General features: G+C 38.9%; 1 protein-coding gene across 9 annotated transcripts; it reads right to left on the bottom strand.

Moving 5' to 3' along the window:
• Positions 1–611: 611 nt before the first annotated feature.
• zmp:0000000711 (tubby-related protein 3) lies at positions 612–25,308 on the bottom strand. Of its 9 annotated transcripts, XM_040035547.1 has the most exons (15): positions 25,155–25,203; positions 21,659–21,706; positions 21,327–21,341; positions 18,851–18,945; positions 15,202–15,243; positions 11,906–11,957; positions 7,894–8,056; positions 6,738–6,950; positions 3,789–3,922; positions 3,504–3,695; positions 3,268–3,380; positions 2,308–2,425; positions 2,112–2,210; positions 1,675–1,846; positions 612–1,528 (listed from the first exon to the last, which is right to left on the bottom strand). In XM_040035547.1, the coding sequence occupies exons 4-15, from the start codon at positions 18,904–18,906 to the stop codon at positions 1,395–1,397; spliced, it is 1,488 nt and encodes a 495-aa protein (XP_039891481.1). In that variant the 5' UTR covers positions 18,907–18,945; positions 21,327–21,341; positions 21,659–21,706; positions 25,155–25,203; the 3' UTR covers positions 612–1,394. The 9 variants fall into 9 exon arrangements, with proteins under 9 accessions (XP_039891481.1, XP_039891480.1, XP_039891483.1 ...); XM_040035546.1 differs by lacking the exon at positions 18,851–18,945 and having other exon boundaries at positions 25,155–25,308; XM_040035549.1 differs by lacking the exons at positions 21,327–21,341; positions 21,659–21,706 and having other exon boundaries at positions 25,155–25,304.
• Between the last annotated feature and the right edge of the window lie 504 nt (positions 25,309–25,812).

Raw genomic sequence — 25,812 nt, forward strand, 5'->3', positions numbered from 1 at the left:
TTTCCTTCTTTTCTCTCAAATCTGTTCAATGAAATTCATTTCTGTAATGTTTATGAAATTAAACACTAAATGCATTCACCTCAGTATAAGAAAACAAAAGCATGTTTGATCAACCGCTGGTATGTTTTCATACAGCCAAATGAGCTGACTGTTTGTTCCAAAGGTCAGACTGGAACGTGTTTCATCAAAGACTTCTTTAGGAAAAGTATATACAGAATATTTTTCTTCAGAACGTAATTGCACACTTCCTTGAACAGGAAACAACAGGGAAATTCTAATAATTTAGCTTATGCATGAAAAATCATGGCTCTTTGAAGGATCCAGATCAAATTGTTTTAAAAGTATCTGACACTGCTGGCCATAAAAAAAAATCCCAGTTCAGTCCATCTAAGAACAAACTCTGCATTGAACAGATAACACGTTCGGGACAGTGATGAACCAAAACACCACATTAAATCCCTGCCAATGAAAATAATAATCCCCCCTTATCAAATTTGTTTAAAAAGGGAGAAAAATAAGAGTTGAAGTGATGTTTAACTTCCAAATAGTATTGTAAAATTCCATATTTTGAAATGTCATTGAATAATTTAAGACTGTAAGAACGGCTCAAATAAGATGGTGTTATCGTTTATTTCATACTGTATAAAGTCTGTATTTCATTTTTCTTAAAATGTGCAATTCTCCGTTCATGTTTTTAATGATAATCCAACTCGCCAAGACAAAATCACAGTCACAAGATTAAAAAAAAAAAATTCACAAAACCCCCACCTTTCACACAAGGATGTTAGAGTGATAACCACAATGAAAAAATATCAGAATTAGCTATTGATAAAAGGCAGATTAAAACATACGTTATATGATTTAAGATGTAAACAAGGATTAAAAAAAGTTAAACTAGTGTTGAGGCTGTGATGCCAGTTCCTTATAAATGGGGGTTGAAATAAAGTACAGCAACTGTGCGTTTCTGTTCTGGCAACATCTAAAGTTGGGCCTGCAGGTGGTGCCAGAGGAAAGGCCATCATGTTACATAGTTCAAAATGGTTTACAGTATGAATTGTAGATGACAGTTATTTTTTAAGCTAAAAAACTTAGTGGAATGAAAATATAAAAGGCAACAAAAATATGTGAAGAATAAACATTTCACATATCTTCAAACAGGTTCATAAATATCAGATCAGTTCTTTTTGCACTTGGTGTCTAATAAGAGCACCTGTCTCCAGCACAGATTATTCATTTGCATTTCCCTTTTAGTCTCTACAGACGTGTACATACACATAAACTGTACACAGGTTAGCAGACGTTTAACCTACCCTGATACGACAGACATGACATGTGGGTGGGGGGGGGACACGCAAAAACTGAGTTCCTGGAATTTACCGGCAGAGAACCAGCACCTATTCACAGGCCAGCTTGCTGTCGAAGCTCGACAGGCCAATGGCAAACGCCTGAAGAGCGCACATGGGATAGTTGTAGTCCAGAGTGAAGACGTCTTCAGCAACTCTACCAAACTGCATAACAATGTAGTCGGCTAGAGATAGAGGGGGGTAAAAATAAAAAAGGTCGATCAGTGTGTTTATGGTGTATGTTTTAAATATTTCAAGACATTCTGCAACATCCTATAAGCAGCCAAATTATTTAAACTACTTAAACATAACCGAGATTAAAGATACTCACGGTCATTATCGTGAACTATCTGGAAGTTTTTGACTGATGCCTGAGTCACACGGCCATGGAAATTTAGCACATAAGACTGGGTGTCATCGTTCCACACGGGTGCCTTGTTGTGCAGCTCGATCAGATTTTCAAGCGAATGGTTTTGCCACCTGCTCAGGAGACTCTCCTGCTCCTATCATACAAATACATCTGATTTCAGTCTTTAATCGTATTAGGAATGAATCAAACTACACATTAAACTCACACACCAGGACTTTTGGACTTTTGCATTCTAACAGCATGTGTGAAATGTCAGACTGCTAAAGCTAAACAGCTTTGGATTCAAATTCATCTTTTAGTCATTTTATACATGAAGCATTCGGACAACACGTTGGACATTTAAGGGCAGATTCTTTGAGTTGTTAAGCTTTGCATAATTCTGTTACTGACAGACTCACATTTTGGGGCCTTACAGGGAGCCTCTCAAAGTTCATGTTCATGCCAGGGATGATTACAGTCATTTTGCGTGGTCCTTTGAATCCCAGCACATTGGTTTCCTGCCAAAAAACACAGAGAGTGTGACAATTTTACTAAATATATTTAATGAACAGGCAACACACTAAACACACTGCTAGCCTTTTGTCATTCACTCACGTAGCAGATGGCAGCCAGTTCCTGTCGTGTGTTGCTTTCTTCCAGCAGAGCCCCGGGGTTTTTACACGGATTGGTCCCGTTGTCGTACACTGTGAATTTAGTGCCCATGAGGTTGGATCTGATAGAAAACAAACCGGTCATGAAATGTTTACACCTTTTCATATTTTTCAGATGCTGGCAGCATTTTGTTTCACATTTGAGTCATGTGGATTGGCAGAAAGCAACACACTGTTTATTTTCTAAATATCAAGCAAACAGCAACTATTGGATGCTGCAGTTTATTCTAACTGTTAGCAAGCAGAAAATCTTTGGAATCACATTGGATGTTATATTGAAAAAAAGAGGCAAAAGTGAGAGGCTACAATGTAATCCCACAGGTCAACTGTCCAGACCAAAGTGAATGTCGTTGTCTTTGCCACTGATGGGCTCAGACTGCCAAGCCCAACTGTCAACATTATGAAAAGGATCCCTACAGAGATGTGTATCTCACATCAAGAAGAAGTCTCGCTCTGAAATCTCACCGGAGGTGAGGTGTTGCTGGAGGAAAAAAGTGTGAATGTGAGTGAGAGTTGGAGGAAGCCAGGCACGGAAGAGAAGAGAAGCTTCCTGTTCAGTAGTTCACGGTTTGTGATTGAATTTCTGAAATCAGGCAATGGTCTGCTACACTTTACTTTATTTTTGCCAGGCACACACTGGTGACCAGTTGAGCTACAAATGGATGGACAGATGAAATGTTTTCACTGCCTATTTTGACTGGAATCAATATTACCAATCAAATAGAAAAATAAATCACTTATAAGAGCTGCCGGATACAGAATGCAGGTAATGCTATTAATTAAAGGTATTTTGTTCACATAGTATCAGTTGACATTAAAAAAATAAATATAATTAAAGGTGTGCAATCAGCAAATAATACCTTATTAATGCAGGTCTCTGTGGACACAGGGAGGGTGAATTTACCTGAGTTTACCTATAAAGCTCTCTCCCTCTCGTGACAGGTCGGTAGCATCCACTGAAATAAGGTAGTTGGATGTCTTACTCTTCTTCCTCTTTCTTCCTGCCAGCAGAAACACCTGGAACGACACAATAAAGCAGACACATGTATCTAATGAAGGCTTTTGTTTATAAATGTTACATATTACAACAAAAATGATGATTCTTATTCACAACTTTAATGGCCCACGCATGTATCGCACCTTCTTGCAATCCTCTTTCTCCATGTGCATGTAGTAAGTGGGGTAGAGGCCGCGGTCCATACCCTTCTTGTCACGGGTGATTCGGCATTTGACTGTGACGCCACGTGGTGCTGGGCGTAAGACAAACTCCTCCAGATTCGCCACATCGGCTAGTAAGTTTTCCGCTGTGGGTGATCCTGGGGTAACCAGATCCTGGGACAAATTAATATAGTCAGCTACTTTTAAAAAAAAAAAGAAGCATTTTAGATAATAGTGAGTATATGAACTAGTGTGCGTAGGCTTTACAGGAATGTCCTTGCCACTAGTAGCTGAGGCAGGCCTGTTGCTGTCTGTGTGAGAGGACCGAGAACGGGTCCGTTCTTCCTCCAAGTCTTCCTCGTGCTCACTGGCTTCATCAAAGTTCATGCTTTCGCAGAGACCTGGTGAGAGACGTGGGAGTGTGGTGTGAGGGAGCTTTAATTACACACGAAGGTCTTTACAAATTCTCCAGCTGAGAAACCCATTCATACAAAAACAAAAGAGGAAAATGAAACCCAGATGCTCTGCGTACATCCTCCACAACAAAAGAACCTCAGTCATTATTTCGTTCCAGGGGTTCCTTCAGTTTTGGTTCAAAACGCTCCACAGAAGATTTTACCAGTTTTTTGGGTTCATCTGCGGTCTTTGATATATGAGAAAAAATTCCCAAGAAGTGATGCAATACTTAGGAAATAGTTGAAGCAAAAAATAGAGCATTATACAGCTGAAAGCACACCCTTTCATATTTATCTGAAACATTCAGGGGGAGGGGGATTTCTTTTACATCAGCTGTTGAAACCATGACAAATGAAATGAAAGGATGAAGACTTGAAAGTGAATATCAAAAAGAATGTGATTATTTAGCATTGATTCTTATTTATTCAACCAAAAGGCCACTTCTCTGGCCTAAAGAGTACTTTTCCATGTCACTTACTGGAAGGCTCATATTTATGACAATAAATGAAGCTGATGTGCAGCTACTTGTGCAGAGACAGCTCCATGCAGTCATGCAGACATAAACTGGGGCTTGCACAGTGCAGACAGTCGGGACTGTCTATCTGTCTCCTCACTGATAATTGGATTTATCAGCCAGGATGCAGCTCTTGGCTGCAGCTATATCCCACTGTAATGTGTTATCAAAGTGTAAACTCATATGAAAGCTGTGTGTTTTCACTACATTGAAGTATTATTTTTTATTAAAATCTAATTAAAATTTGACTTGTAAAAGAAATGCTTGACCAGAAATGGCAATAATGATACCAAGATTGCTCTAAATTGTTGCACTATACAGCTGGAGTCCTAAATACTGCAATCCAATCTACAGTTTGAAGTAAATGAAGAACTTTAGATTTTAAATCACAGCAATCAAACTGACTACTGTGAGGATATACTGCTGCAGGAAAATGTGGGTGAACAAGTGTGGTTCTGACCGACAAACCAAGGAACGCTGCTCATAGGTAGAGATCTGTCGAACACAAGTAGGCTTGCTTAAAATCGTACCCTGCTTTATCCTCATTTTTTTTGCATCTTAGCTGTTCCTTCATTCACAAAATGAACATCGTGTTATATTCAGTGAGACTTGGCGATTCAGAACATAAACCCATCAGTGATGTGTTTACAAATGCAACAGATGGAGGAGGTAAAGGCCAGTTTTCCCAATCAGACCTCAGGGAGTGACCAGACGAGTTCCTCCCTGCTGCCCATTAAAAGGAATGCAGAACCTTATTAAACAAATCCAATTTCACGTTAATAATATTCCTGCTTTTAAATACATGGGGGTTTCTTCTTTTGCATACAAAAAGCATTCTGTCCTCAAATATTTGTGCCTCCTCCTGACACTGATCAGTTAGACTAACATATCCTGGGCAAGTTCCAGCATTAGAGAAAGCATTAAGCTATGCAGTACTAAACCAGATGGATAATGTGACAGTAAAAACAGCAAAACACAACCCCTATTGTGTAGTATTTACAAGTGATGCGCCCCAAATATGCTGCTAATCCTGTGAAAAAGCAGGAAGCATCATAGAATACAGAATGCAAATGTTAGCTGCCCTCTAACAGTGACTCCAGGGCTCCAATTAAAAAACCCACACAAAGTTGTGTCAGATACTGGCTTATGAAATCAACCATCTGGAAATGTCAAAGAGGACTAACATTCGACTGAGCAAATCCAAAAAAGACATACAGCATTTCCAGATAATTATTATCACACGGCCAAGAAGGATATTAAATTCTACAGCGAGCCAAAAGTGAAGATGTTGGATGACATCAAGGAGCTGATTAAATATGAATGTACTTCAAAATATCTATTTCTTCCATTTCCCAAGGCACCGTGGTAATATGGAAGACAGGCAGCCACAAATACCTGCTGGAGCTCTTTGGGGCAGGCTCGTCTGCTTAACTGAGCTAACATTAACAATGAGGTCTTACATTATTGAGAAGCACAATGACACTTTCTACTGCGTCACACTCAAGCCTTTAAAAAAGGTATGAAAAGTAACCCAGCTTCTGAGTTTCTCAGCAGGATTCAAATGAAATCTTAAAAAAAACCAGTCATGTCTTGAGTTTGTGGGCACAAAGTGGTAACACACGAGCTACATTATGACACCTGCAGAACTGCATGATGTTGTTACTGTTTAAACGCATGCTAACCTTCATATAATGAGAAATTTGGTTTTGCTGCAGATGAATCTGAAAAGTGCAAAAGTCACTGTGAGCTTGATTTTTATACATTTTCCTGAAATTGTACATATTCCCATCAGCTGGTTGGCAGGTGTGGGTGGTAGTAGTTCTAATGATGCCACAAACAAGCACTGCAGTGTGAACAATGCCCTTACCTATTATTTAGTGAACCAGTTCTCACTGCATTACCATCAATCATACCACTCACTCCACATGCAGCAGCAGAGTGCTATCAATTTGGTAGATGTCAAAAAGTCTGACTTTATTTAACAGCAACTTCTTACCTGCAGTGTCATAAATACACATTTTTTCCTTTATAGGTAAAAACTGTAAAGCTGAGAAACGTAAGAAAAACCCTGAGAGTAACCACAAGCAAATATCTGATGCTACTCTCTTCTAATAAAAAAATCACCAGGGGACTCAACACACACACTAACAAAGTAAATAAGTAAGCAGGCAAACAATAGTTGTTCCATTTGACTTTACTGCAGGGTTCAGAAAAATGATTTAAACCCAGGATCCAGTACAAATCACCTTGCTTCTGCAGCAGTTCGTGGATATCTGTCTTGGGCTCCAGCAGCGTCTCAGTGTCTCCGTCCCTCTCAGGCTCTTCAGCAGCAGGGGACTGGGACTGAGACTGAGACTCAGGCTGGGACTGAGACTGGGACTGGCTCACTGACAGGATTTGAATTTTCATTCCTATATCAGGAGGTTCTGAGCTCAGGAAGGCTGCTGGGCCATCAATACCTACAACACAGGAGAAGGTGGCAGACATGCATGAGCTGTTAATTTTCCCTTAACTGGGTCCAACCAAGCATATCTAATGAATCTACTAAGTGAATCTATTATACACATTTCCAAATCCATATTTTTATTCTTGGATTCCAGTGTAGGTTTGCGTGATTTGCACTTTAGACTAATCCTTCTTTTTCTCATACTGGGCCTTGTTGCAAACAACTTAATCCTGTGAGTGGATATTAGTGAATGTGGTTTTTCTACTGTTGGATGTATATTGTGACACATCCAACAGTAGAAAAACCATAAAAATGGTCTAAAACGTGCCATTTAACAAAGAAAACATTTAAATGCATAGCAAGACCTCTTCTATTCATATAACTGCAATTAGTTTGAAGTTGGTACAGAAGCAACAAAAGGCTGGAAAAGTAAGTGGCACTAAAAATAACATGTGGAGGTCAACATGTCAGTAACATGACATAGTATAAAAGAGCATCTTAGAGAAGCAGCTTGTCAGAAGTAAAAATGGGAAGAGGTACACCATGTTCTTTAAAATATAATATAAAATTGTAAAAGCCCCAAATATCTCCTCTCATAATCAGATTTAGAGAATCCAGGGAAATATCTGTGTGCAAGAAACAAGGCAGAAAATCAATACTAGATTGCCTAGAACACTAGAAAATCCTGGAAAATGAAATAGGATTTATTGTGAACTGAACTAAAAAAATAGGGGGAAAAAACCCTTGACTGAAGTGTGGTTTGGTAGTTTAACCGTGCTGCTGTATGATGTGCCTAGCCTAAATTAAAAACAGTCAAATGCAGAACATTGTATACTTCCAACTGAAGTTACTTTTATGTAAAGAGGAAACAGTGTGTGACAATGCCTAGACTATGGGGATTTGATTAACATGCCTTTATGAATGACGTAAAAAATGCTGCACATGTTTTTTCTCACCATCTATTATGACATCATTGGTGACATTGAGTTGAGATTCGACTAGCGGGGCTTGCTCTTCACCACGCCGTGCCCTGGAACGCCGGGGGCGAACCTCTGTGTTGGGCTGGACCATCAAATGTTGCTGACGTTTTTGCCGCTGCTTCTGCTCCAGCAGTGCCCTCTGTGGACCAAACAGGGGAACAGAAATGCTGTGTAACCTAATTCTAGGTACAAATATACGTGACTTTCAGGACATGCAACTGGAAAACTCACTTCATACATAATTAGCTGGCATGTATTAAATGATGGAGGTTGGGAAGATTAAGCCAAGCTGGAAAACATCAACACAACAAGCTATGGGTAATTACATTAGTATGGATGATGAGTTACAACCTGTGTCTCTCAGTAGGTGCTGCAAACGACCAGGACAATAACAGAAAAAGAAAAGAAAAGAAAGGAGCACTGGTCGTTGCATTGCATAATGCTATTCTAATACTACAGGTCAGAAAAATTGGATTTCTACATGTGAGATTTTGTGCCATAAACAAGTATTGGACAAACAAAAGCTTTGATTTTCTAAAGGCTTATCTGGGAACCGTGGTTACCTGTACCAAAATGCACAGAAGTCCATCCAAGAACTCATTAAAGTATTTTAGTTATTTTTACTTTATCTTTGAAGAAAATATTCCAGTGGAGAGATAAAGCCATACAAGGTCAGCTTAGTGAGTCACACCATAATACAATACGCAGTCTTCAAAAGAAAGATAGCTACACACAGTCCAGACCTGTAAGGCAGCAGAACACATTTTGCTGAGCTACTAATCAGAACAGGAGGACATTTGACATGCAATAACAGATAAAGCAATTGTGCAAACCATTTCAAGGTATAGAAAGCTGTATGCACTACAAAAACTATATGTAATGCAGTACACAACTCAGTTTCAGTAAGGGTAGAAAACTGACTATGTTCATGTTGTATTCACCCGCCCCACTGTGACCTGACTTAATACTGATGCCAAAAGGCAGACTAAATAAAAAAATAAGCCCATAATAAAACACAACAACCAAAATAAAAAAAATAAAATAATGGGGGCTGTGAAAGCTTACAGTAATGTTCTGTAGTTTGGTGAACTGAAGAATGCCCAACGTAAGAACATAACAAGGGTCTGATAAAGTAATTAGCTGCTTCGAACATCATCACTGAGATGAGGTTTCTTTCGACTGATTACTCAGAACAGGTGTAACCTCTAGGTAGTGAAATTAGTCCACAATCATTTGCACTGTAGTTTCAGTAAGGATAGAAAACTGACTATGTTCATGTTGTATCCACTTGCCCTAAAACCCACTGTGGCCAGAGCAGGCGATGGATTATGCAAGCACATTAATTAGCGCACCAAATGCACAACAACAATTCCTGTTTAGTGTTCAGTCAGCTGGGAGAGACCGAGAAGCCTTGTCTCATATTTGGCAGACCAAAAAGCTTTTTAGACTTCAGTCATTCTAACACTCGAGGAAATCATTTTCACTAGCCGTAATGTTTTTCTTTTTTTGTTTTGTTTTTTTTAAAAAGAGAAAATCAAATCTTCTTATCCTACAGTGAACATGAAAAACATCCAAAAAGCAAACTTTAAGAAAGAATTGGTACTGGAAGCATTTGTTTTTTTACTCTTTCGCATATGAAAAACCCAAGAGCTGGACCCAGTCGTTATCATTTCAAAGAAAGAGCAGATCTGTGTTCTCCCTTTATTGCTATACATAAAAGGAGACAAATGAATAAAACATAATGCAACATTATCATAATGAACATAATTAGGTCTAGTGTAATGAATGAAAGTGGGAATGCTACCAGATTTCACATTGCACAATAATTCCTCTTCATTAAGATACTGACTACCGATTTGAGGCAAACCACAGCTTTAACTTCAAAAGTTGCTGCACATGTACTCCCAGCCTAAGATTAGTCTGAGCAGTTTGTTTTGTCTTCCATCGAGCTATTTTAAGCCAACCCATTGTAATATTCAGTTCTTTTGTATAGCGTGAGTACTTGGCATTTTCAACACAGGATGTGACTTCATTCAGGTTTTCACAATCCTTCCTATGTGACCCAAAACACCGGAAAGAACCGAGCAAAGAACGTGGGTTAAAAGACACTGATTTAGATACAATGTACATTTATATTTACATGATGAAAAGAGGCCATGCAAACCCTCTACTGAAAAGAGAAGTTGAAGTACTGTTAGGGAGAGATAACTAAATTTTTTTTCTCTCACTGGCAGTACTGATTAAAAAACTTTGAGTCTACGTAAGCAACAGCCTCACACCTGCGTCTCACAAACAAGTCCTGATCTAAAAGACAAATAAACTAGAAAATGCATCAGAAAAAGAAAAAGAAGAAGTTACAAACCCGTTCCATTGATATTAAAAGTTAACAAGTTTTCTAAAGAATAAAGAAGATCCCACTTCTCTTTAAGTCAGATGACGATGTGTTCTCCCCCTAAAAGAAGCACTCCTGGTGGGCATGACTCTGTCGCCATGTCCTTTATTCCTCTTCTGGAGCTCAGTTTAAGAGTCAGTAAACTGTCAACCTGTTCCACTACACTATGTGCTCCTCTAACACAAGCCAAATACCAAGCTTGTGTGTGTCTGTACGCGGGTGTGTGTATGTGTGTCTGTATGTACAGGCAGTCACCGTTGCTAACTGAATCAGCAATCATTAGCGCTCGAGCAGGAGAGAGATAGGGTGAGCGAGAGAGCACAGAAAGAAAGGAAAGAGAGAGCGAGAGAGAGAGAGAAAAGAGAGAGGGGGGGGGCTGGGAGGTGTACAGCTCCTTCAGTGTGCTTCACTTTCATCATATAAATACATATAAAATGTAATTATGATTTAATTTTTCAAAGCTGATCTCTTCTGTGTATGTTTGTTTGTTCTTGTGAGTTATCTAAGAGCATAGAGACGAGAGAGAGAGAGAGAGAAAGAGAGAGAGAGAGAGAGAGAGAGAGTGTGTTTGAACTCAGCTGAAAGCGTGCAGCACAAGTCAGCCACAATGAGACCCTGAAACACACAAACACACACACAGCCAGGCGCCTCACAGTAAATCCGCCTCTCTCTTTGAAGTCACCAATCTGAGCCCCCTACCCTTCTCCCTTGTTTTCCTTCTGCCTAATGTGAGATACTGGAGTAAGGCTTCCAGCTTAAAGCGCTACACCACAGCTCTACAGCAAGGTTTCAGAAGATCACTCTGCATGCAGGAACATTAACTTTTAACTGTCTTACCATGTAACCCATAATGAACACTCCCCCCTCCACCCACCCACCCACCATTACCACACACACAATTTGACTAACTGTCTGCTAATATAAGTCTGTGCATTGGGAGTAAATGCTTATCGGTCTCTCATTTTAGTCATTGCATACACAAATTAAATGTCAATTGAATACTACATTTAGAAAAACAATTTGCATCTTCAAAACAATATCTAGTTGTATTATAGATGTCTATTAAAATCTCTCATTCAAACTGTGCTTTTTTTTTTTTAAACGTGAAAACTATGCATTTCAAAGCAATTTAGACATAAATTTGAACATCCGTGAATCTGTGGTTTAGTGGTTCATTAGGGAAGGATAGAGGTGTCACAGTTTCATAACCCAGCATTATAACAGTAAAGCCAAAAAACAGAGGAGGTTTTCAGTCCAACAACATTATTTAATAAAATGTATTTTGCTTTAACCATTCTTGCCAACCATAAGGAGCCCATGGTGACCAGAACAGAACACAAGCCAGGCCCCTTAATTACCCTGCAAAATCTTACCAGATGTTTAGAAAAGCACCAGAGGTTAACCCTCAAACTAAAATCTATGTGTGAGTTGAACTTCTGCATTAGACTCATTTGAGCACATGAGCTTCAACAGATGCTCTTTGAAAGTGCAATTACAAAAGAGCAGAAATGCCACAAATTTTGAGAAATAGAACATCAAAAGCAGGATCTTTGAAAACCTGTGCTGTTCAGTTGTAGAAAATGTTTTGTTTCCCACCTGTTTTTCCAGCTTCTGTTGCATAAGACTGCTGCTGTCATTTTCAACACCACTGCAGAGAAAAGGAGAAGCAATATAAAGACACATTTTTTCAACAAAAATTGCATTTTCTTATCTAGCCAGTAGAGGGCATTACTACAGTTGGACTGATAGCTTTCTCTAATGAATTACAGATACTTTAGTAATTTTAGTGAAAGACAGCACATCTAAAATCTTAAGCACCCATCTTGAAAAGAGTAGCGTTGAAAACTAACTCCAAGGGAGAGGGACAAAGGGAAAAACACTGATCTTCTGCTTACTGTTGAAACATGACATGACTCACTCTTTAATTATGCATGTGTCTTGTTTAGTTTTTTGTTTTTTTTTTAAGAAACAGAGAGGGAAGAAGAAAAAGAAACAACACAACGCTCTAGCTGAGAGAAGCCCTTACAGTGTGGGGCCTGTGGGCATTTACCTTGGACACCTATCTGAAGGGACCAGGCAAATGTTGCTAAGCTACAGTGAAGAGAGAGCAGCAGTTGGCTTTCTCAAGTTGGAGTCAGAGACCTACGACAGCACCACTATCTCTCCATCAAACACACACCCAAAACCAATAATGTGATGTAATGTGTGACTCCCATCCTCATGAACTTGAATGTTTCCTGTCGAGTAAATCTTTAAATATCTCATGCTCTGCTTGGCAGAAATGAGCCACGTAAGCTCATCAGATATCCAAAAAGCTTATCCTGACTCTCTGTTACACCTCTTTTAGTCACTCTCACATCCTTTACACATTTATGAGTTGATTGTAAGTGAGGACACATGCTGCTTATGAATCTCAAGCCCAATGTTGGCTGACATCATAGTGCATGAAATCCATTTAGGAGACTTTAATACATCTTACTACTAACACATCATACGTTCCCAAACAGCCAGCAAGAATAGTACCTTGCTACATAGTGTCAAAATTAGTCATCTTGCCCAAGTGTGTCATATTATCACGAATGAATCAAAGGGCTCCACAGCAGGTTATTATGGCAACTGAGCACAGGTTGTGGTGATAGAGAGGAGGGCTGGAGAATGGGAGATGATTTTAGTTTTTAATTTCCCAAGTCATTTCTTCAAATGAACTAACAGTGGGACCTGGGACACGTTGTTAATTAGTCATCCTAAAGAGGCTTTTACCAAAGAGCCTCAGATTTACAAATTCTCCACCTAATGTAACCGTACCCAAGGATCAAAGTATGGCATAAACAGCACTAATTAAAATGTTTACCGTTCACTGAACTTTTCCATTAATAATGTTGTTTCCATGCTACAAGGCACTATCTGGTTAATTGCTAAAGACACTCTCTACAGCAGCTCAGTTTTCCTAATAGTTCCTTATAACACATTTTTTTCCGTTGGTACAGTGTAATACCCCTAAAGTAATTTGGCAGAATAGTGTGTGCCTAAGAGCCTAATGCACTGCTTGAACACATTAGAACATGACTGCTCTGATAAAGGCAGTAGCAAGAGATTAAAACATTTTTTGTAGCCAAGAGAGAAATCATAAGTAGTAAAGAGAGTTAATTCAGTTTTACAATAGACACCTCAAGGCACTTTATCCATTAAGGTACAGACTGAACCTACAACCTAACAATCAGATGAACCCCTGTGAGCTGGCATATCAGTGGAAAGAAAAACATTATTTTTAAAAGGGACAGATCTCCAGCAGAACTAGAGTCAGGAAAGGGTAGCTATCTCCCCTTCTAGTGCCTGTTAGTTCTCTCGCTGTGGTGTTTTAAGAACAGCTGAAGGCTTTCACAGAGCTTTTTGAATTATATAAAATAAATGAAATTCAATTTAATTTATACAGCGCCAAATCACAACAACAGTCGCCTCAAGGTGCTTTATATTGTAAGGTAGACCCTACTATAATACATACAGAGAAAATAATCATATGACCCCCTATGAGCAAGCACTTTGGCGACAGTGGGAAGGAAAAACTCCCTTTTAACAGGAAGAAACCTCCGGCAGAACCAGGCTCAGGGAGGGGCGGGGCCATCTGCTGCGACCGGTTGGGGTGAGAGCAGGAAGCCAGGCTAAAAGACATGCTGTGGAAGAGATAGAGATAATAACAATAATCCAACAAGTGCAGAGAGGTCTATTAACACATTGAGTGAGAAAGGTGACTGAAGAAGAAACACTCAATGCATCATGGGAACCCCCCAGCAGCCTACACCTATTGCAGCATAAACTAAGGGAGGATTCAGGGTCACCTGATCCAGCTCTAACTAAATGCTTTAGCAAAAAGGAAAGTTTTAAGCCTAATCTTAGCAGCTTAAATCAGAATTCAGTTTGTGTATCTAGAAGCTGACCCATCGGAAATGGTAATTCTATGAATGAATGTGTTTGTCTGGCAAGGTGACCCCATCCAGTCAATCAGTGAGGACCTGTGGACTCTTGTTTGCTCCATGCTTATAGACATTACAGCTGTCTTTATGTCTAAATCTGTTTGGGGCTTATGGTAGCCTAGTGGATGAAGGCAGTGTTTATAGCATAAGCTTAGATAAACGTGTCCATCCTTCAACTTCTGACTGTGTTGTTGACCAGGGTGATACTAATGATATCGCTGATTACTGTTATATGTTATTATTTTTGCACTTACAGTCTCTGTGTATGTCTATTGGAGACGGGGAGGGAGAGAATGTTGAGAAGCTGAGTTTGCTCTAGTACAAAGCAACGGGTATCTTGGGGCCTGTCACAGAGTAGATACACCTGTGATCACAGTGGCTACTGTATTTTACTATTAGTGTCTGTCTCCCAAATCCAAACTGAGAGCTGGTTCCATAGAAGAGGGGCCTGAAAACCTAAGGCTCTGCCTCCCATTCTCCTTTTAAATTCTCTGAGAACAACAAGTAAGCCTGCATATAAAGAGTTTTAATATTCTAGCCCCTAAGTAACAAATATGGAAAAAAACAAACATAACAAATATACCCTTGAAATCACATTTATGATTCACTTTAAGAAATGCAAACCAAGTGAAAGACTTCCATCTTTTTTAATATTTTGGGGGCATTTCCTTAGTCTATATTGGACAGGGACAGGTAAGCGTACAGATGAAAGTAGGAAGAGAACAAAAGGGAATGACACACAGGAAAGGGTCCACACCGGAATCAAACCTAGGCCCCTCACACAAGAAGATCATTCTTTAATTGATGACTGTCTGAAATATAACAGTTCAGCACTAAGGTTTTAAGTGCATTAGTCAGTCTATCTGTCATTTTCAGGTACTGCAACTGGAGTTAAATTTTTTGGAGTGTGTAGGTGCATACCTGGCTGTTGTGTTAGACGAGAAGCTGGCAGAACTGGAAGGTCTTTGGGAAAAAATCATACCGCCAGACGCATGGGACATATGGAAAATAAACAAAAGAGTGAAACAAGTTTAGAGACAACACCAAATAGGAAAACCATAATGTCAATGTCATAACGATGTAGTGGCTCATCTGGCTCACGATTCATCACGATTCAGGGGTTCATATAATGTGTGAAGAACAGAAAGAAAGTAAAATGTTTCCTTGTCATTGGTTGGCTGTTTGAGAATAGAAATTCACTGAGAAGCCGAGGACACTCGCAAACAGTCAAATCCAGGACGAAATCTCGCTCACACTGAAATGAATGAATTTTTTTTTAGAAACTGTAAGAAATGTACTTAAAAGTTATGCTATGAAAACAGGAAAAAGCAAAAGTGCTCATATAATGACAAATGTGACTTTGACCTTGAGGACAGGTTGGATGAAAATCCATCACTGTGTGCAACTTCGATTAAATTCTGACCGATATTGTAGGAGGAACGATGATTCTTGAATTGTGGATAGACACTTGGATGGAAGGACATACAAGCCTATTATTTTAGGGCAGGGGTATCAAATATAAGGCCCAGGGGAGCAAATCAGCTCATCAAAGACCAATCCAGCCCCCCGGACTACTTTGGAAAACGTGAAGGAGGCACTTGATGTTAAATGCGACTGTTGTTGTGACTTGGTGCTATATAAATAAAACTGAATTGAAATTCAATTGAACTGAATGCCTTGCCATGGTATGAACTCGCTGGACCTTTGGTTGAAGGAGTTAAAAATTGTGTGGGATATAAAAAAAACCCTCCACCTTTAAGTATGGTTTTATTGATTCAATTGTGGTTTGGAAAGAATAAGAAACATAAAAACAATATATGTTTTAAAGCAGGGATGTCATTTTACAGCTGCTTTGATGTTAAGTGGGCCAAACCAAAAATACTCCCTTTTGTGTCAGTAGAAAGAAATTAAGCTGTCCATCTAATCCCAATTAATAGAAGAAAAAGAAGTGCAACTTCAAAGGTATGTCTCAGTTTTTCGATATGATAATGAGATGCTACTGCTAAAGATAATAACATCAAATAAATCTTCCAGAATGAATAAATACAGTTGTAAAATGACAGAAAAGGTTCTGCTGGCTCAAAAATACCCAAACTCTCCTGTCTCTTTATGTTCTTGGTAAATATGGACATGTGCATACACACAAACACAGTTACATGGTGCCTCATCACAGCAGTAAGCGATCGCCTCTTCATTAGTCCGTCACAGCTTTGGTGACAAGAGAAGGACGCGCCACTGTTGTCCCTTCCTTGTGTGTCAGTCCAAAGTAACCATGGAGATTCTTGCTCTGTCAACAGCACACTTCCACCAGCATTGATTAAAAACCTGCAGTGTGTTCTTGAGCCTCACTGTAATTGGAGGACTTTAGCACTCTGCTGTAAAGATTCACAGACTGACAAAGGGAGGAGCCTACCAAAGCACGTAATTGCAGCTGAGCTGTGCTAAATTTAAGTACTTCTGCCTCTGATAAATTCTTTGTAGGAAATATATAAATAAGTTGCACAATGTTGATGTTTTAAATAATTGAAAGCTATTAATTTAACTGTGATAACTGTCCATAACTCTGCTGCTGGTTCAGGATATAAAAAAAGGAAACGCTGACCAGAAATGTTTGGTATTAAACCCACAAGAGTATTATCAGACCATGATCTGTTTTGTGTGTTGTTCATTTTAATTAAAAGCTTTCCACTCTGCCACTTTAAATGTTAATTTGAAAGTTGGATGAGTGTGACTTAATTCAGGCAATTCAGCTTTGAACTTAAGAGAGGGTACTCCATAAAATGAGGGCTGATAATGGTTTAATGCTTAATTCTAGTAAAACATAGCCCAAAAATATCCATCCATCCACCCATCCACCCATTCATCCACTTGCTCTTGCACCAGTTTATAATCAGGAAGAACTAAAATTGATACATGCATAGAAGCAGGTGCCTCAGACATTAGCACTATTACCTCACAGCAAGGTTGTCCTGGGTTATCGAGAGCTACGGTTTCTCTGGCCATGCAAAACATAGTAGGTTCATGCAACTTTTTGTTCATACATTTTACAAGATTATCGATCAGAGAGTCTAGTTTGACAAAGCATAATAAACATATTAAGGTTAAATATAATTTACCCGTGTCCTTCTTGTTTTTCACTAAAAACACGACTGATTGTATTTAACATTAATATCTGAGCAACAGAAAAAGCACCTGCAGAAATGCAGCAACTAAATACTAAATCATACTAAATACTAAAATCAATGCTAATAATTAGAGCTGACTCATTTTAAGACCGATATCAATACCAATATTTGGTGACCGAAAAATCCAATATTCTAATATATATTTTTCTTTGAGACACACAAAGCAGTTCCCAAATATTTGTAAGTTTGGTTGTTTATTTATTTTTTATTTATTTAGTTTATGCTCTGAATGAGTCTTCCAGGATCAGCTGTTTCCAAAAGCATTTATTGCCAAAAGGTAAGTTGTACAGTGCCTTCTGGTGGACAAACTCTGGAACATCAACACTTATACCATGGTTCAAACGTGTTTTTTCCCTCTCTCTTCTTTACGTTTTTAATTTTCATTTATCGGACATTTTAAATGCAGATACCGACAGATCAGCAAATAGCTAATATTGAACAATATTATCAGCCCTGGTTGGGCTCTAACAATAATAATGGCTTTTTGAAAATTTCTAACTATAGTTATTTTTGCCAGCGACTATTTTGGACATCAGTGAGTGATTACCTGTCATAGAGCAAAACTTTTTCTATATATATTATGAGCATCTCTGAATACTATCAGGGAGGAATCCCCTTCAATTGGTTTTCAGGACTCGAATTTGAAATGGAATAATGATAACTCAAAGCTACAGAATCTTGGAATGATAACTAAACAAGAAGCAAAGAGCAGATGTTCAGATGTATTATGATTACAGCCTTCTCAGATCAATTTCAAAATCAAAGGAATTAAAGATTAGTAAATTTAAATTAAATCTCTAGTCTCAATCACCACAGCCTCAAAACTGAGAATATGGTTTATGTAGACTCCTTAAAACAGACTAGAAACTGATGAGTATTTATAAAATAAAATGCTAAGAGGAAACATTTAACTGGATGAATACCCCAAGCACATCCTTACTTACATGGATGTGCTTGAATTAACCTACCAAGAGCAGACACTAACACACACACACTCAAAACGGGCTGGACACACACGCAAGTTACCAACTCTGGTTACAGCACACAGTCACAGCCTGATGCTCTGAATAAGTAACGACATGATGGCAGAAACATGAGCGAGAAGAACATCGAGTCATTCAGCGACCTGAAGAAAGATAGTAATGCTGACCTCAATCCTAACACAGGCAACTCTGTAATTCCTTATTTCTAAAAAGACTATCCTGCTAGGAGAATTAAAGCAAAAGTTTCTTTAACTGCATCTGTTTTAATGCAGGAGGCAGCTGTCTTGCTTAAAGAAAGAAACCACAAGTCTTAAAGAGCACACAAGAATGTATATTCTGAAAAAAACTCTACTACTGACATCAAAACATACTGCATGTACGCGTGCCATTATGTCCAACTACCTGTATGACCAGCGACTGTAGGCAGGCTGAGATCCCTCGGTCTTTACAGTGTCCATGGATGCAGCTTCAGGAATGCCAGTCCAAATGTCTCTTATCTATAACAAAAATCTTCATTTACACTCGGGGTCTTGCTTACTGCTCAGTTCTACCCATTTGTAAGCCTACAGACTCCAAGATCTCTGCTAGTGTGTCACTGAGAAAGAGTAGATGTCCCACCCATGGGAGTGACAGCTACCACTGCTGAGGTACTCTGAGGTTGTGAGGCTTAGTGCTGTTACCATGACTTCACACTTGAGGCAATGCGCAAGGATCCAGCTAGGGATAGGTATGGAAGTGACAGTTTTGAATGTCAGAGTATTGCAAAAGATCAGGCAGACACAGAACTGAAAACATATAGTCTGAAAGAGCACTAGGGTAAGTTGTTTTAGCCTGATTATATTTTAGATATAAAGTCACTCTTTAAAGGTTGCCATCACTAAGTTCCCACAATACCGTCCACTAACTACTGAGAAAGTCAGCACTTGCATTTGGCTCATTTTCTCTAATTCCCAAACTACCTTCCTGGATCACTCTAAGATTACATTTTTTATTGTGGAACTGAGAAGCATACACAGTTTTAAGAAAGTTATCTGAATAAAATTAAACCTATAGATTACAACATCTAAAAACAGATACAGTGGGAGGACCTTTGTGTGGTTGCTAGGCGACCAGAAGCTGACATTTGTTTTTCCTGAGGCTATTTGGAAGAGAGAGACAAAATAAAAATCAGACAGAAAATGAGGCATGTATTGTGTATGTTTGTTCTTAGAGAGAGAGCAGTAAACTCGCAAATACGTTAACTCATGATAAGCAGGGGAATCATTCACCCGTGGGAGTAATTATTGAAGTCAAAACAAATAATGGAAATAAGCTACCCTTGGGATGCCAAGTGACACAGTCCCCTTTTGACTCTTTCACAATTATGTTTTACTTTATTTAGGCAACAAACAAAAAAACGCAAACTCATGTCCATTAGCGCTAATTCTTCATAATTAACAAAGAATGGCAAATACAGATATATTTATTAATTTAGTTGACTGCTTGCAGTGCTGTACTATTCAACAACAAAAAAGTGTATAGACTTACAAAAACCAGAAATGCTACTTTAGTCTCTAAATGCATGAGAAACAGAGTGGACTACGCCTGCCAGCTGGGCCATTTGGAATTCACTGGACAGCCACAGTAAATGACAACTGGACCACAAGTCGTTCATGCAGTTGCAGAGGTTAACCGCTATCCTTGTAGAGAATTTTTTTAATTGATTGATTTATAACAATGTTCAACTAAGATGGCGTACTAACTTCAATATCACCCCAACTGCTCGTGCAGAACTGCACACATTATATGATGCAGGCAGCAGGTTGGAAAGGAAATGTTTCAAAGGAATTTATGCATTCCTGGGAGCATTACTGGAAGCAGTAATATTGTAATTGTATACAGCAAGTTGCGTGCTCAGTTACAGTAGAAAAGTATTATATAAGAACACGTCCATAATAATCATCAGCAAGTTTGACTATCTTTATAAAAGCAGAGGTTTTAGCAGTTTGCTGGTCTGGAGCATTCAGGTGTGTGTTAACACAATATTGCAATTTTTCCAGGAGCAGATATCCTAGCAATTTCACCATATGCTCAGAGAAACTGCAAAGATCCCAAGTTCCAATATAATTAGAAAAAGACTAAACAACTCTGGGTTGTTTGGACAGATTACACAGAAGAAAGCCTCTTTTCTCTAAAATGAAGATGGCAACATGGCTAAGGTTTGCAAAGTGGCATCTGAACAAACCACAAAACTTCTGGAACAATGAATAGATGAGACCGAAGCACAGATGTCCGGCCATAACGCAGTGTCACGACTGGTGAAAGCCAAACACAAAACACCTCATACCAACTGTCATACCAACTGACAGTGATGATTTGGGCTTGTTTTGTTGCCACCTGGACACCTTGGAGTCACTGAATCAACCATGAGCTCCTCTATATTTTAGAGTGAAATCTGAGGCCATCTGCCTGATAGTTAACCTTGTCTAAAACTGAGTATTGCAACAGAACAATGGTCTTAAGCACAGCAACAAAAACTACAACAGAATCACTGACAAAGAAAAGAATCAAGGTGTTGCAATGGCCTAGTCAAAGTCCAAACCTCATCCCAACACATTCCTCCTCAATGATTCCACATTTCCACAAGCTACTGAATGTTACTGAATCTTACAAAGAAAATTTAGACACAATAGGTATAAAAGAGTCTTTGTAGGATTAACTTTAGTTTCCAACAGGAAATATTCAGAAAAAAAGTTAGCTATAATTAACTTTAAGCTGAAGATCCCATGCTAACACTTGTGGTCCTCAAATGTCATCTAAGAAAAGGGGTTTCATTTTACCTCAGGTTATACATAACACTCTACCCTACAGTCCACTGAGTGTACACACAGGGGCTCACCTGCTATTCTCAAATAATAATAATGGATTGGATTTATATAGTGCTTTTCAAGGCACCCAAAGCGCTTTACAATGCCACTATTCATTCACTCTCACATTCACACACTGGTGGAGGCAAGCTACGGTTGTAGCCACAGCTGCCCTGGGGCAGACTGACAGAAGCGAGGCTGCCATATCGCGCCATCGGCCCCTCTGGCCAACACCAGTAGGCAAGTAGGGTAAAGTGTCTTGCCCAAGGACACAACGACCAGGACAGAGAGCCCAGGGATCGAACCGGCGACCTTCCGGTTACAGATGCGATTCCCAACCCCCCTGAGCCACGGTCGCCCCGGTGATGTGTGGAGGCCCACTGTGTGTGCTGTGGGGCTAGTTCCAGTGTTCCTGTAGGATTTTACATAGAGCACAAATTATTATTGCAATATATTTCACACACAGTTATGAATTAACTGTTAGATTACTGCATCAGTACTTTGTACTAATTTGCACTCATTTTTCCTTAAAAAAAAACAACTTTAGTAATTATAAAGGCTGATCAATTTCTTGTGTGAATTAACCCACAATTAAAAACCGTGCAGGTGACCCACCACTAGAGAGAGAAAAGGGAGAAAAAAGTACAGCAAAGGCTACCTGGGAAGTAAACAGCCTTCATCCTGAGTAAGTCATCTGATCTGCTGGGAGACTCTGGTTAATGCTAAACTAAGGAAGCCCTGGGAAATCTAATAATATATATAATAATAAATATTTCTCCTCTGAGAAATATTTGTTTTTTATGGGGGGTTTTTTGTTTGTTGTATGAAAGTAGTTGATGAATGGAAAAGTAGTAAAAGCTAATAGAGTATCCTGTTATGTATAGATGCTGCAAAAAGGCCATCAAATATACAATCTAAAGAAGAATGGTAAATGGCCTGTATTTGTATAGCGCTTTACTACTCCCTAAGGACCCCAAAGCGCTTTACACATCCAGTCACCCACCCATTCACACACACATTCACACACTGGTGATGGCAAGCTACAAGAACTGATGACATGTCAGATTGCACAGAGGCAGTTTTGCCTCTACGCACTGAAATTTTGGTTTGTGTGCACACTGGTATAGAACAACAGGGATAGAAAATTGTGAGATTTTATGAACAAGGAAAGTGTACATTTCATTCATTCATCACTCCTTAAGTTGCAGCACAAATAAATAACAAGAGAGTATTTCCAGAGATATTACAGGAGGCAGAAATGGTATTCAGACAATCCAACAATGAATAGAAATCTAAAGGAGAATTCAGTAACACCAAAGATAGTGGCTGATCAAGATCAACTTTAGTATCCCCGAGGGGCAATTTGCTTTGTAGCCAGCCAAGATGTACCAAGAAAAACACAAATCACATCATAGAATTTTAAAAATGAATAGTGGTAGGAGCAAATTGGAATTTAAATCTATTTGTTCTGCAATTAGGTAAAGAATACCTCCTCCCTTAAGTCAACAGCTGACACTCTGAAAACACAGGATGTGTGCTATCACCCGAATTTTTTCTCCCTTCAATTCTGCTGCGCTGCCTCTATACAGGAGGGCAGATCATCTAGCTTTATACCTGCCACTTTACTACACAATTTAACAACATGCTCCAACCTCTTCTTGTTCTTCAAGCTAAGAGACCCAAACCAGCAGATTGAAGAAAAAGTTAAAACAGACTCAATAAAAGACAAATAGAACATTTTCCTAAAGACATTATCCAAATTAAAACCCCTAGGTTTCCGATACAAATACTCATGCTGGTTCCTAAAATATACAAATAAAGCTGGTTTTAAGAAATATTACAGCAACCTCACTACATAAATGACAATAAAGCACCATTATCTGAACACACACAGTAACTACACTAGGGTTTGATGTGTGCATTTTCTGTGCTAGCTCCCTAAGCAGGCAAGCTGTCGTCAAAACTTTGAAAATCTCTGCTAAGCACTAGCCTGGCACTGTTTGTGCAGTGCGACAAATAACAAAACTCCACCAGCCTCGCACTTATAACGCTACACTCATGTTATCAGCACTTGAAACATTACAATGGTGATACTGTTATGAAAACTGTCATTCTGCAAATGTGTCAGCTCTGCATGAAGACTCTGGGATTTGTAACTACTCCAAGCTGCCAAGTGACTCAGCAGTCACTGAAGAAATACGAAGGACACAGCATTCACTGCATCAAAGAATAATAATACTAATAATATATATATATATATATATATATATATATATATATTTTTTTTTTTTTTTTTTTAAATTGCATGGCATTTGTGAGAAGCCCTTTATCCATTTCTTTTCAACACTGATAAAGTGTGCATTCCAAGTCGTGTGCTAATCAGGAATGTGTTCAAAGTGGTTCACATTACTAAGCTGACACAGTTAGAAAGGCCCTGAGATTTCCAAAAACACAGTACTTGTTTCACATCTGGGGAAAAAACATGAACAGGATGGGAGTTATTCCAAGTCAACAGACCAAGACTAACTGATACCATGTAGAGACCATTTCTCTGTCAATACTTGTTTGCAGCAAAATAGTCAATTTAAAAACAAAACGCAGACAAAAAAGTTCTCGTTTCAATGTCACTGTAACTAATAAAAATGATCTATCACTAAGTTTAAGCCTTAGGTGACAGAACTAATCTACAAACTGATTAAATCAAATAATGTGACTGCCTCTATAACAGGAAAGGGTGGGTGAGCTACTGTGATAATTATCTCCCAACAAAAATGAAGGACGAATCTCTGCTCCAGTTCTTAAAACCGTGTAAAGCAGCTTCCATTAACACAGCGCCGTTTTACACTCTGTGTGTGTATGGGGAGGGGGTTACATGCAGTACATTATGCCCAGGCGAATTTTGTGTGACTGTTTGTAAATCTATGTTTTGCATTCAGTAACTGGCTTACTTATCCAGATATTTATCTATTTACTCATTTGGGAGGTGAGGATAAATACACGCTGACATGAATGCTTTTTACATAAAACCAGAGACTACGAAGAGGCATGTTCAGACATGATATACAGTGTTTTTTTTCCAGAGCACTCACCTAAACCTAGTGAGTGCTCTGAAGTGGCTGAGTACCTCTCTTTAGGTACAGGATCTAAAGCATTTTATACAGCAAAACACACTATTTGGAATCCATCTAGTCTTGCTATATCCAAATTTGAAATATCTATGGCGTTATGTATGAGGCAAATATCTAAGGCAAATGCTATTTGAAATAAAGAAATGTGTTTGTGTATAACAAAAGGATTGTCTGCGGCTTTAATAAATAAATAAATAAGTGTTTATTACACTGTACGTGGGCATTTAACTAAAGACAAACGAGATGCGACAAATGATGGGTTTCCGAACTATTTTATTCATCGGAAAAGGAGGGAGTATGGCTACATTTATAAGCAAGCAAGGGTAACATTAAAACAAAACGGTTGCCCCTTTCTGCTGTGCGGTTTGTGCACAGCACAAGTCCTGAAATACAACGACCGTTCTCTCGCCATTCGCCCAGTAACAGTCATCGAAACGAAAAAATAAATAAAATAAAAAGATGGGGGGGGGGACTACACCGTTAACTGCTCCTTGTGCTCACACGCCAGCTGTGGAATGTTAAAGCTAGCCTGTTACTGTTACAAGCTAACGCTAGTTGCCTGAGCCCAGTCTCTATCTGTATGCAGCTCTCTCTTATAAAAGTTGTGGGCGACAGCTAAGTTTTTCGCCTCAAAGAAAGCGCTAATCCCAGCGCTTACCTCCCCATTCCCCAGTTCACCAAAGGGAAAAAGTAAGGACACAACGTACAAACTGCGTTAGGTTTAATTCTCACCTTATGCTGTAGTAACTCATGTTTGTCCACGGTTGCTAAGGAAGATCCTCAGGAGGCATAGCACTTTTGTGGTTGGGAAGAACTCAGTTGCTCAGTCCTTAGTTACCGAGCACACTAAAGACAGGGGTTGCTATTGGCTTACCAGTTACTTAGGGGGAAGTTGATTGGTGGACATTCTACAGAAAGGGGGAGTGCATGCCTTGACTGTAGGAGGGGTTTTATTTTTCATTTTATATAAATAAAAACCTATATAAATATAAGTTTATATAAATGCAAGTAATGTATACGAATGAATTAGCAATGATGTGTCACAAATGTAAAGTTTTAGAAGAAAAACATCCAGCTAAATTTCCACCTGTCCAATCCAACCCAACTGCAATTATAGCAATATAACTTTACTGCAAACTAAATGTGGGTCAAAGTATGTTTTTGTGGAACACGTTAACACTGCTGTGAGGTAGTCTGAATTAATGGTATATCTAACTACTCACAAACCTGCAAGTTACAGGTCTGGCATCTACCATGCTAGGTTGCATGGTAGATGCCAGACACTATGGTAACACTAGTTACCATAAATGGAAACTAGTGTTTTTCAGTGGTTTCTGGGAAAGTCTTTGAACGGTTGTGTCACTGTAACTGTTAAACACTTATTTCACCT

Source organism: Simochromis diagramma, unplaced genomic scaffold, assembly GCF_900408965.1.
Source record: "Simochromis diagramma unplaced genomic scaffold, fSimDia1.1 OVJJ01000816.1, whole genome shotgun sequence".
Lineage (NCBI taxonomy): Eukaryota > Metazoa > Chordata > Actinopteri > Cichliformes > Cichlidae > Simochromis > Simochromis diagramma.

Coding starts and splice junctions, on each gene's coding strand:
- zmp:0000000711 (XM_040035546.1), bottom strand. CDS start 25,174: ATGAGTTACTACAGCATAAG. Junction 6,951..7,893: donor CAATGATGTCATAATAGATG/GTGAGAAAAAAC, acceptor CCTGTGTTGTAG/GTATTGATGGCCCAGCAGCC. Junction 1,529..1,674: donor GATAGTTCACGATAATGACC/GTGAGTATCTTT, acceptor CTCTATCTCTAG/CCGACTACATTGTTATGCAG.